This window comes from Artemia sp. Qi Xiang Cuo, chromosome 6 (genome assembly GCF_049724085.1).
Source record: "Artemia sp. Qi Xiang Cuo chromosome 6, ASM4972408v1, whole genome shotgun sequence".
Taxonomy (NCBI): Eukaryota; Metazoa; Arthropoda; class Branchiopoda; order Anostraca; family Artemiidae; genus Artemia; species Artemia sp. Qi Xiang Cuo.
The window spans coordinates 59,865,483-59,879,306 of NC_142799.1; the positions used below are offsets into that span (position 1 = coordinate 59,865,483).

The following is a 13,824-nucleotide window of genomic DNA, read 5'->3' on the forward strand; positions in this document are numbered from 1 at the left end:
ACTCCCTGCTTTACGACGTCTTGGGCCACAGTATGAGCAATGAAAATTATGATGGCATCCGTTTATCGCACCTTCCTGTCTAATTTTAAAATTAATATGTGTTAATTTATGTTGCAATGTAAACTATTCCTAATTTTTTTGATTTTATTCCTTAGTGTTTCGAATATAGATTGCATTATTACGCGAAGAGCTAACATCGTTAGCTATATGGCTTCTACATATATTAAAGGTACTAATCGTTTCTCGCATTGTATTTTATTCGCAATGTTCCTGTTACGGATTGATATTTGGGTTTATTTGCTAATCGTATTCCGGAACTATACGATTTTTTGTCATATTTTCTTAAATCGTATTTGACGTTCCATTTTTTTTTTCGTGAAGACTTATTCCTTTGATTTATTCACAATGATAATTGCCGCTAAGTATATGACGTCTTCTTTTCCGTTCTTTATACATATGAACTCTGTTTCAATAACTGCTTTGGCCTTTTCATTATTTGGTCTTTTCAGAGCATTTTAGAACAATGGCCAAAAGGAGGTAGTTTCTATTGATCTTTGTTTGATTTATAATTTTTTCAAGATTGGTTATGATCATGGTACACTCTAGGTCGAAGTCAAACTACTTTTTCACCGGCATTTCCTCAATACATCGGGTACTAATTCGTTCGACCATAACTTACTTAAAGCTCCATGTCAACCAATAATGAATATGTACTTTGTGTGGAAAAACAAGGCAACTTTAGGATAAAGTTGAACTGCTTTTTCACCGGTGCCACCTTGCACCTGGCTATTTGTGTGTTCGAACATGATATCATCCCTAAAGTTCCGTACTCTAGTTTAACGACTTTGCGGTCGCGTTATAGTCTTAAAAGTATAGAGACTTTCGAGAAACTACCTTCTTGTCAATATACTGATAATGTATTTAGATCTCGTGATATTTACTCTAATTTATAGTTCCCTAAATATTAACACAATACTGTTTTACAATGCATTTTTTTTTTTTTTTAATTATGATGATAATCGATTTTCATAGTTATAACACGTCAGGTAATATTATAGGGTTCCTTTATCATTCATATTCACAAGATTATCTATATATACAGTTTCTTCCATTGAGGTTGGGTTTTAATTTCAATATGGGTGCATCGTCCGGCGGTGCCGCCTCTGAATTTGGAGATTTAAGCATGTCTAGAAGTCGGTAATTTTCACATGAAGAAACATTTGGGCTGAGGAATTGGAGTTCGAAAATTATATCATTTTTACCGTTTTCAGGTATATTTAGGTACATTAAATACACTAATAGTTGGTTTGGGAGGTGCAGGCCTTCCAAAGTGGCGGTTATGTCATTCCTTCGCATATTTTGTCGAATGACTTTCCGGCACAACTGAGATAAAGACAATGGGTCATTTATTATTTTTACCACGGAGAAACTTAAGTTCACGTGTGATTGGCAACAGCATAGTTGCTCACGTACTATTACGTCTAATCCAGGGACTATTTTTCTTCCGAAATTTTCATCTTCTTGGAAAAAATTCAGTGTTATTTTCTTTATGTCTTTATATTCTCTTGGGGCAACTTGAAAAATTGCGGTTCCTATTGAAGGGTTTATCGGATTTAGATACGTGTTATTTACACAATTGACGTAAAAGAATTTAAGAAAGCTTTCACCTTTTAACATATGTCCTTGATCTATTAGTATGGAGAGAAATTTAATGGGCCAAATTGTAGTTATGTTATTATCATCTTGATCGTACCACATATTGTCGGCGATATATTCAGACAACGAGCTATACATTGTTGATGGGATATATTGTACTAAAATTCGGAAGGCCAGGTTGGCACTTCGTCTAGTGTGCTCTAGTGTTCTTGTCATCTCACGTGCGCTAAAATTATAAAGCACTAGGCTTGCCGTTAATCTTAGGATGATTCTTCGTTCCAACCTTGTCTTATGAGTTTTTAGAAGATAATATAGTTTTGGACAGTCATGATTTTCTACTGCTTTAATAAGTTCCTCTTCTTTCATTAAATTGTCAACATGTCCCCATTCCCTTAACGGAGCATTAATATTGTCTACGGTATGTCTTATCATAAGATTCCAAAAGATTGCATTTTCTCGTCTACGTTTATTTAATTTTTGATTGCTCGGGTATCTCATCATAGTTACGTTTTTTTTGATTGTTTTACTAGATTTAGGCTAACATAAGCAACATACCATATGGTTGCATGTTCCGGCGTTTCTCTTAACACGTGGCTGAAGGTTAGTTACACACCGTATCTGGAAATGTGCTCTTATGTAAAATTTATCAGTAATTGTGAAATAAATTAACTTAATGTAAAAATTGTTAACGCATAATAATAGATTAGTTAAGTGCCTTTAATTTGGTGATATTTGTTATTAATTTTAGCTGTTTTTAGTTAGTTCCTCTAGTTTATGGTATTTAACTTTCACTGGTATCCTTGGGTTCCTTTCCTGTTTGAGTTGATCTTCGTAGGAAATACCTCGGCGCAGTGCCCGAACACAAAATTAAACTACTCGAGTCCCGGCACTGTGTCAACGCATTCCCCACGCATCGGGATTTTTGTCCATTTTTATTCCATATTCTCGTGTTACTTGTGTTATCACATTTTCAATAATTGTGAGAGTTAGGTAGGATAATTTTAGCGGGTCGCATAGTTAATTTTACTAGTCTTTATGGCATTATTCTTTCTGTTCTGGTTGTATTTCGTAAGAGATACCTCGACTCTGCACACTTCCCCCAAACAATCAACAGGAAAAGCATACAGAGTCAGGGAATTCCCCACGTATCGGACTTCTGTTTCATTTTTCATTTCAGATTCACGTATGGTCACCTTTGTTGTCACATTATTTTCCTATGGTAGAGATGAGTTAGGGTAGTTCTTGCGGGTCAATTTTTATGAGAGGTTAGTTGATCTTCTCGTGAGAGTTCCATAGCCAAGTCCAATGACCAATAGAATAAAACACACCATAGGTCACAACAGTTGACCAACGGGTCCCCATGTTTTAGGGTAATTTTGTCCAACTTCAAAACTGTAGTTTCTCATTATGTGATGATCACTTTTTGTAACTGACATGGTCGTTCCTCATAAGAGAGCTAGGGCCAAATGGCGAATGGCAACGGAAAGACAATGACACCATTGCCATTCCCGTGTGGCCACCGCTATCCACGACCGAAGGTCTATTTGTTTAAGGAGTTTGGTGGCTAGACCGTTGTAGTACTTCCCATGCAACGTCTTATTGTGGAATCAAGTCTCGTATCTCCGTGACTTTTTCTCAACGGAGGGTGAGAGTCAAGTGATTGCATGTTGGGACACTGTACACCGCGCTGCATCCTTGGATCCAACCTCCTATGCTTGGGGGTCCATTCGTTTTCACTATCGTATACTGTATAGACATGTGGATTATTGCTTCTTAGAGCATTTCATGGGGTTGTTCGCTATACTATTTTATGGTATTTTATGAGTTAGTTGTCCACGTGTACTGGCTTTTATTAATTGCCGAAAAAAAATTTTGTTACATTACGAAGTGTGAGGATATTGCCACTGATTTTCAGCTAAAGTATGCTCGCTTTGTTTAAGTGTAATTTTTGAGAGAAAAAAAAATTTTTTATTGTCACCTTGCGAAGCGTATAAGGTACTACTACTGACTTTTAGTTGCCAAAAGTATCTTTTACCTGGTCTAGAGTGGGTTTTCGGGCTTGAAGTAGTTACGTAAAGGGTCGTATTATATTGTTCGTTAGTATATTCTAGTTAATGCGTTATCATCGATCAGTTTGAGGGAAACTCTAAAGTTTCTATTAGACTTTAATGTGGCATCCAATTTCCATACTTGTTGACCTTTTTACACAAAATTGTTTAAGTAATCTATGATTAACGAGGCAAATTTTCTTTTTAAACAATGTTCTTTATAATTTCAATTAATTTCGTTAAGGCCTTTTTTTGAAAATACAGTCTTATTTTTTTTTATTATACTTTCGAAAATTCAGCTACTTAGGCTGTAATGCCTTTTCATTTATCTTTATATTTCATTTAGCTGTGATGTGACTAAGGTATCTATTCCTTTACTTTCATCAGCCTTGAATATCCTTGATTAATGGGAGTAATGCATGTCGAAGTGTAACTCATTTATTTTTAAGGTGTCAAATCATCCCTCTCCTGTGGCGGGGTTAACGCCACGTGGTAGAGATATTTACTATCCAGCGCGGTATTACTCAAAAGTTTCGTAGCTTGTCATAAGCCATACGAATTTAATTTTTTTGTATTTCCCAAGTGAAAACTAAAATATATTTGCATTTGATGCCAAACTTTAATGCCACTAAGATGCCGCACGACTAAGGGGGGGGGTTCATAAATTTGATTAGAACATTAATTATAGTATACTTATGGTATTCTAATGGGGGGGTTTTAAGTAGAAAGGGATTCTAGTTTTGTTATTTGATAAGACCTTCTGATGAGGGAGTCTCAATAAAAATTGTTTGTTCTTATATCAACTGTTTAATTTAATGGAGAAATTAAGTTAAACTCTTTGCTGACGGTTCGCGTGTGGCTTACCTGAGTGGAGGCTGAACTTCTAGAGTGGGGAGCTTAAACTAGGAGTACATGTAGGGAGCTTATATTAACGACCATACTGAGTCGAAATCAGATTGATGAGTTTCAGTTTCCCTTAGGAGCGAGTGGAGCCACAAGGACTAACGAGCTTGAGAAATATTAACACAAGAGAGTAAAATAAAATAGTAATGCATTTATTGTTACTTACATAATAGTCGCAGAGTTCTTGGTTGTATCAACAAAATAACAAATTGCACTGAGACGAAATCACTCAGAGTTTGTACACTACAAAAGTTTATTATAACACAATCATGGTAAAAGACTGATCAAAAAAAACTGCTAGAAGACTGGCATAAGACTCCAAATAGACTGCTAAAAGACTCACAATGAACTCGCGCAAAATTGCTATGTCCTAACTATCTATCCTCTACAATTTTGCCGGGGGTTACGTTTAGGCGTTGCTAAAAGTATATTTTACAATTCCTATTGGTTGAATTATTTGTCCTTCATCACTATTGGGCCGGCTTGCACCAATGGGCTACTTGGGTTTAGTTAAAGTTTATGACTTTTAAGCTATCACTTTGGAATTTTTCTAACAATTCAAAATTTTACACTGCAACATTTTGCTAGCAGGTGTCGCTTAATTTATGACTTTTAAAGTATTACTTTGGAAAGTTTTACATTGTAATATTTACCCAGCAGGGTGTCTCTTGATTTTCAGAAGACTTATAATTTATTTCTGTGAAAGTTTGTAAAAGGTAATACGATTTAATTACATTGAGATTGCTAGTTTTAAACTTTAGTCTCCAGAACAATGCAATTAGCTTATACAAGTATATTTTGCATCTCGAGTGACTATTTTTTTGTATTATAAATTTTACTCTTTTGACAGTTTGGTATTTTCGAGCTCCTAAGATTCAAATTACATTGTTCGTTGGCTGTCGTATAAGATTTGGTCAAAATGATATTTATTGCGTTTATTGGCGACACCTGGGCGGATTTATTTATTGGATTTTCTGTGGGAAAGATTCTTACGATGTTTGTTACAAGGTATAATTACAATGTATAATTATTTACTTGGTAACTTGAATAATTTTACTTGGGTAAATTAAATTGGGAGATTTTGGGGTTTTTGAAAATTAATCCCATTACAAATGCTTCGGCATCAGTAGCATTTATAGTCTAAGTTTCACTTTCGTATAACAGTTCTGACCTGATAAACACATTCGATTTTGGTGGGAAGTTTGATTCACTGTCTATGCCACAGGGCATTTCTCAACTGCACAAAACTAAATCAACCAAAGGTATCTTGAATATTGAATATCCACCAAAGGTAGTCCGATGGTTGACCAGTGGATTGATCTTTACCGGGAGAAATGAGGAAATACAGTCGGGATTCAATACTAACTGCTGCAAGGCCGACGCAAAGAGCCTTTGTAGTTAGAAGCGTCGTTAACCAATTAATGAATAAAATATTCTAAGTTGCATCTCAGCATTGCAGCCTTGTATATCGGTCGAAGAACACAACTGCGTTGAAGCCGCGATAAAATTCAATAGTTTATGGTACAATTTAGAAGTCTTGGTACAGTGCTGTACATTTGGAAATTTCTTGGTACAGTAGAAATTTTCTGCATTTTGATTTTACTTGCTCCTTTCTTTCTCGGCTGTCTGCTCAAGTTTTAGTTTATCCAAAATCTTCTTGTTAAGACAAATCTTTAACCTGCTGTTCAGATGGTAAAAATTATTTTCTTGTTATACAACTTTAGTCGTATAACCGGTAGAATATACTTCAAATCGTTGGCAACGCTGGAACCCAGGCGCTTGAAGTTCATTATTTCTTTGATAATACTTCTTCTCCGAATCAAGGAAGACCCTGGGTGCTCCAGCTGGAGCTGAGTCGCTACCATATATTTGGTAAAACAACATATTTTGTTTTAGCTTTATCTATCTTGAGAATAATAGCATGGTTGGCGACTTGTGTGAGTATCTTTTGTACTTTGTTGGCTGATTCCGTGGGTATGGCAACGTAATCCAAGTAGACGAGGTTTGCTATCGCAAAATCTGAAAATACATCAATTCATACCGTCATTCTGTTACCCAGTCAATGACAAATTCGAAGAGCATTGGTAAGAGAACGTATTCCTATACGACCATTGACAAATTTTCAGGGATATTGCATGATTTCATTATTACACCATGACTGTGCTACTTACAAACGTAACAAACTGTGTTCAATGCAACTGCAATACTTGCTAATGTTTCTGGCGGTGGTACGTTCCAAGCATTCCACACACGGCTAGACAACGAATTTTGACCTGATCTTTTCTGAGGACATGGTGAGTATATTTTATAGTATATTATAAAGTTGTTTTCCTGGGTAAATAAAACGTTCAGGATTCAATGCACATCCTAAATGAAGTCCAGGATGAATAGGGTGGGGGGGGGGGGTATAAGTACACTTCTCTGTGGATACGATCAATTATAAGAAATAATGAAAAATAAACTAAGCTTTACTAAGGTTTGCAAATGTTTTGTTTTGCCAAAAAGTGCCATAAGCTTGAAAATGGTTCTAACGACTCTTTTGGTTGCGTTAGTAAAAGAAGTACATTACGCTAGTAACGAAGTACGTTAGTACAAAGAGTTTAGTCGTTGATGTAAATCAAACTTATTGTGCCATCTTCAAAAGGTGACTGAAAGCTGTTCTTTTGGCATTTTAAGCGAAAAGAAGAGAACTTTTACGAACAAAAGTAAGGAGCGATTTTAAGCTGAAAGAACCATATATACTTCCTGAAATAGGCAAATTACAGCAGCCTAATCCTAGCTCTGAAGCATAATATTTACAGAAAAGTGGAGAGGCTGCAGAGAAAATTCAAGACACTTTACAGAGAAGTCGAGAAACTACTCAAAATGCTATTTGAATAACTCTTAACGTTAAAGCTAATTTTTATTTTGGGCCTTTATTGAACAAAGTATAACAGAAATTTAAACGACTTAAAAATAAAACATACAATTGTCGTAATTACTTTTTAAAAAATTAGGTAGCCAATAAGTGAATTGCAATCCAACGGGCGGAAAATCGTCTTTTTTTAGTTAAATATCCCATGGCCCGAATTCCCAATTGTTCATTCCATATGGCCTGAATGTCCAATAATTCAATGGAACATTACAGTTCAACTGGATGTCCAATTTTACAGGCAGAATTGCAGAGCATGAGGGACTCATCTTCATCCAGTACTCTGTGGACTGAACGTCGAATGTTTTTTGCAGTATCCCTTGGCCTAGAAGTTCCATTTTTCACCCAACATCCTGAAAGCCCAATTTATCACTCAATATAATATGGACTAAAATTCTCATTTTTATCCAATACGTGAGAGGATTTGAACCCGTAGGCTCCTATAAAGCAAAAGCTCTTCATATTTCAAGGGAGCCCAATATTTGATTCCCTAACTCTCTTCCTCTTTCCTCTTTTTCTCCCACTTTCTCTTCACCGTCTCTTTCCTTCACTACCTACCTCTTTTTATCTGAGAGTGAGAGAAAGGAAGTGAGAGTGAGAGAGAGTGAGAGAGTGAGAGTGAGAGAGAGAGAGGGAGAGAGACAGAGTGAGAGAGAGAGATAGAGAGAGAGAGAGAGAGAGAGACAGAGAGAGAGAGAGAGAGAGATAGAGAGAGAGAGAGAGAGAGTGAGAAAGAGAGAGAGAGAGAGAGAAAAAAAAAGAGAAAAAGAAAGAGAGAGAGAGAGAGAGAGGGAGAGAGGAAACAGAGATTGAGAGAGAGAGCGGTTTAATGAAATCACACAAATAGAACTTAAGCATAATACGTACATACCACCTGGGCCAGCAATTTTCTTAGAATCCGTTGTTTGTGATGGTTTAGTAGCTTCTTTTGGCCTGTTGATGGCTTCTTTGGACTTGCCAGTGATTTTCTCTGTAGGTACTATCTCAACATCAGATCCCAAATACTTTTCTATTGCAGTTCTTCTTAGCTTTCTTCCCTAAGGAAAAATATAATAACACGAAAAAAGTAGAGAGGAAGAGCCAGTCCATATTTCAGTGACACTTTAGGACGGATAAAAATACATTAAAGACAGAAGTTGTCAATGAATTTTGAAGAACCTTTTTTTCAAAATATGCAATTTGTTAGGGAGCTTTTTGAGGAATTATAAGTTGGAAATACGCAAGAAGATCAGCTGGTCAAACTGGTCACTCGCATGCCCATTCATTTCACTTCTTATCGTTATTGGGTTTTTCCCTAAGATCCAGACTTTAGATTAATACGAGAAAGTTGTATGGGTCTAATCTCTGCTGTTTCACAGAAAGTTTGGACCTTCGGCTAAAATAAAGAATACGACACTGTATTTTGGAAGCTGGGTATCATCCTTGCTTGAAGCTTGGAACCAGAGCCAACACTCCGTGAGCTTAAGTAGAAATTTACAGTCTGTAACAAAGACTATCTGCAGCTGTTCCACCAAGCTTCCATTCCTTCAAGCCCAGTTTCTACCTTCCAGTGGAAAAATTCCGTGCAAGTAGCTTAAGATGTGCCACAGCTCATTTGCCACATCATCATATCATTTACTTTAATTGAAAATAAAAAATAAGGTACCTAAAAAGGAGCATTTCCCCAAGGGTCCAAAAGTGTTACCATCTACTGACCCAATCCATTGCTTGGGATTTCGTTTGAGTTTATTATTTCATTTAATAAGACTGGGGCCAGGGCAGAGTAAAGGCATGACACATGTCTCCTACACTTACAATTATCTGCGATGCTAAAGAAATTTGCTCTTTTCTTCGTAGTTTATTAAATCATAGGCTAAACTACATAAATTTCACGTCATTACAAATACTTTGCTGTTCGTTGGGTTGAACGTCAACCTTTAAAACGAATAGAGCTGTTTTTAATAAAACTGAACAAGAAAGCATTACATCTGATTCAAGAAGTCAATTCGTCACTGTTACCTGACACCTTTTATAAGGTGTCTTGCTCGATTTTTGTTTATAAGTTTCTTAAATTCTTTTCTGCCTTCATCTTTTCGAAACTGTTTTCGCGGGCAGAAATGCGCCAAGAATTATCAGGAGAAAGGCAACTGTTGATTGTGCCCTTTTAACTGACTACTTGGTCCGTTTTCTTGGCTGATGTGTCTGGGTTTAGAATTGTCTACCAGAGCATTTAAGACGGAGATTAACACTCTGCTCACTTTAGGAAAAATCTAACGAAACTCCTTTGTATTATATATATATACATATATATATATATATATATATATATATATATATATATATATATATATATATATATATATATATATATATATATATATATATATATATATATATATATATATATATATATATATATATATATATATATATATATATATATATACATGTATATATATACATGTATATATACATGTATATACATATACATATATATATATATATATATATATATATATATATATATATATATATATACTACATATTATTATTTGTTTTATTTTAAAATTTTTATTAATCAATTTATTAAATTTATTATTATTTATTAGTTTTTAATTTATGTTTGGTCCAAAGGGTTGCTCTTAGAGGCAAAGAAAATTATTTTTTTTCTCTTTGTTGTTAGCTTGTGAAAGCTTTGCTCTTTTGTGCTTATTTTGTGTGTCCTCAACAGGATTATTCCTAGAGGCCAAAAAAAATTATTGATTGAATTTTTCTCTTTCATTTGTTAGTTAGATTGTGAGTGTGCTGTAAATGTAATAATATAATTTCAAACCAAATTCAACTGACCTTAATGCGGTGTCAAGACACTACAGAATAAAGTTGTCTTTCAGCAAATACAGCGTATTTTGAGACCGACTTGAAGGAACGTGTCATCATTTATTTTTGAAAAAAAAAAAGATTCACCACACCACATTACCTAGGCAACTTAAATCTAGAATTTTTTCAAACATTCTTCTATTGCCATTCTTCTTTAAAGCAGCATTCTTGCATTACCTAATGTCATGTTTTCTAAGTTGCATTTAAGGTTGATTGTCTCAAATGTCTTATTAATATTTTTTTTGGAAAAAATTAAAGCCACGTGTCTAGTTCAAGCTGAGAAAATGAAGGAAATAAAAAAGCATCACCTGTGTGAGAATTGCATTTAATAACACGTGACTCACTTTTATTTCATACCTAAAACGGTCTTTTCCTAGTTCAGCCCCATTTTCAATCCCACCTTCCAAAGTATGACTGTTTATTTTTGTGGGTGATAGGACTTGCGCAAGTTATTTTTTACAATTCTAGTAAATTTTATCAAAAATAAAAAATTTAACTTAACAGTGGCAGGAAAAACAGAGAGAAAAGGCGTAAATACTAAAACGTGAACCAGTAACAAAATACATTTCAGTTAGCAACTAGCATTCTATTATTAATACCTTCCCAACCAAGCAAGACTTAGCAGCTTCCATCATCACTCCTACTCCCTGCATATGCAACCCATCCTTCCTGCCTGAGTAAAAATATTCTATATCACCTAATTTTATATTTCCTACTCATTCTACGCAAATAATATAAAAAAGCGTGAAATAACAGAAACTCCCTAATCACGGTTAATTATCGGCAACTAATGGGGGTTTGAAATCTCAGGCTCAAGTTATTGGATTTGACAATAGATCAGGTCATTATATGACCTGAGTAATATATGAATTCCGAATGGTAGGTGAAGCGGACAACCAGGGGCGTCCCGAGGGGGGTCGGGGAGGGACGCGCCACCAATACCCCCCCCCAACTTTTTTGGCACTGTGTAAAATTTTCGCCGAAAATTTCGGCCGAAATTTTGCAAAATCGGCCGAAATTTAGCAAAATTCTTGATTTCTGTAGAAAATTCATAAATCAGGTAGCAATTCGGTAAAATTTACGAAGAAAGCCCCCCCCCCAATAAACTGACCCTCGGAACGCCCCTACGGACAACGCATGGTCCTGCTGCTACATCAAGAAGAAGAAAACGATATTAACTATAATAATGTAACTCACTTCTTAATAAAGCCAATTTTTTCGCATTTAGCTTTAGCAGACGTTCCTGCGATGAACAAAGCTTCTGGGCGGTAATATATATCAACAAGGACTGAAAATTCTGCTTCAATAAGCGGCTTAAGTCGAATTTGTAATTCATCAACAATGCTTGTAATACTGCCAATAATTGTCCGCTCTTGTTTTACTGTCTAGAATAAAAACAAAAAACAAATGGTACAACCAGTGACAACTTAACACCTCATGTGCAGTTAGCGCCTTATCCTCATCAATATCGTTTTTAGCCACTAACATAAAGTAAAATTGTCATAACTTATAATATATTGGAAACGGGCAAAAGATGCACCAATTAGCACCTGTCTGTCACCCTTCGCCCCTGAAGAAAATTTTCTTTTGTTTTCGAAATTTTTTTACAATATGCATAAAACCTGTATTTTTTTTTTAATTCGTATAAATCATTTTTAAAACTGTGTATATTCTGGCTAAATACGTCTCGTTCAGAAACCAGTCTGATGAAGTGTTTGTTTCATATTTTTTTTAGTACACCAGTGACAACTCAATTTTGTCCAAGTTGTAACATATAATGTATTAATCTTTATTGTTTTAGCCTATAAAGTGTTGGAAATGAATAGGATATGCATCAGTTAGCACCTGTATGACACTTTGTCACCGAAGATGAGCATACTTAACGATTCTGACTTACAAGTCATTTTTTGCAACAGAGGATAAACGCCTGAATAATAAAATTGACCCCTGGTCTGTGGTTTAGGAGAGGCCACGGGCCTTCTTTGTGCCTTTGATAAGTCATAGCGAAAGTTTTTGGATGATTCCACTTCAAACACGGTTAAACATGCCTAGATTTTTGTTAAAAATCTAGAGAGAGGTCCTGGAGGGACCATGGAACCATTTTGTACCTCAAATTTTAGAAAAGAAAAACACTATCAACTAAAAAGTTTGTAATTGGAGGGTGGGGTGCAAGATCGGGCTCATTCTGACCCTCTAATCAAATACATTTAAATTCGCTGCATGAATCCACCTCAGACAAGATCTTGTGCTCTATGCCCATCAACAATTTTATCCACCAACCTTTTTTTTTTGCAGGAGAAATTCACTACTCAACCTTAGTGTCAATTTTATGCTTACTAGCCAGTTTTGTTGAGGCGATGGATAAAGGGCTTCTGCAATTTCGAATTTTTCTTTACTCGAGTTCAGTTTACACGCATAAGACTTGGCCATTATTTTCTAATCAAATTTTTTCTAGATATCCTGTAAGGCTGTAAGGAAAACCTAAAAGGTTTTAGAGTCTTTTTGTCCTAAAAAAAAGAAAACAAAAAAAGATTTCTTGAAAGATTTTCAAGGTAAAAACAATGACAAAATCATTCAAGGATTTTTTCAAAATCCTTCCTGCCTAAAACTTTATTGCGCGTGTCTCATGCAAATGCGTATGTTCTGCGTGTGCTACAGACATCAAGCATAAAAAGTTTCGTTTCAATTAGCAAAGTTTTAGAGCCTTTTTTTTTTCTAAGAAGAAAAAAGAAAAAAAGATTCCTTTGAAAGATTTTCGAAGTAAAAACAGTGACAAAATCCTTCCTACCTGAAATTTTATTGTGCGTGTCAATAAATAAAAATGCGCATGTTGTGCGTATGCTATAGACATCAAGCACGGAAAGTTTCGTTTCAATGAGCAACCGAAGCTGAATTTGCCATCCATCAGCATTACTTAGATTATTAGACTTTAAATTATGGTACATTCTTATAGCATGGAACTATAAATAAAAACGGAGTACACACACCAAATTATCGTACCTGACATCTATTTCTATCGTAGCGATAAATCGATATTAGCTTCAATTGTGTAAATTATTCGATGCTGCGATAATCATGGGGCTTTGTCGACAAATTTAGTTCTCTCTTATTGCTTAGAAAGAATCATAGAAAGAATGAGTTATTAGTAATTTTACTAATAGATTAAGTCCATCTGTTTTAATTGTTGTTACTTTTATTGTTACTTTTTTTTTTTCACCCACGCTATGCAATATTGTAATGCGTGAAGTAACAAGCATATACATGAAAAAAGATGAAAATCAAACAAAAGAGAACACGAAAACAATGAAAACAAACAAACAAACAAGAGAAAGAGAGAAAAAAAACAGTCCTCTAATCCATAAAAACGCAAGGTTATGGTAGCAGAAATTACTCAGACCACCCACCCTATCCAATTAGGATACATATTATTAATCCAATCATTAATTATTT

The 13,824-nt window shown here is 35.0% G+C and overlaps 1 protein-coding gene across 1 annotated transcript in view; it reads right to left on the minus strand.

Moving 5' to 3' along the window:
• Positions 1 to 13,824, minus strand: part of LOC148951468 (inositol 1,4,5-trisphosphate receptor-like) — a 32,639-nt gene that overhangs the window by 4,980 nt on the left and 13,835 nt on the right. Inside the window, exons 3-4 of the mRNA XM_089091119.1 lie at positions 11,572 to 11,759; positions 8,386 to 8,555 (exon numbers count right to left, since the gene is read on the minus strand). Of these exons, the coding sequence (XP_088947245.1) occupies positions 8,543 to 8,555; positions 11,572 to 11,759 (201 nt within the window). The 3' untranslated portion in view covers positions 8,386 to 8,542. The remainder of the gene's footprint in view (positions 1 to 8,385; positions 8,556 to 11,571; positions 11,760 to 13,824) is intronic.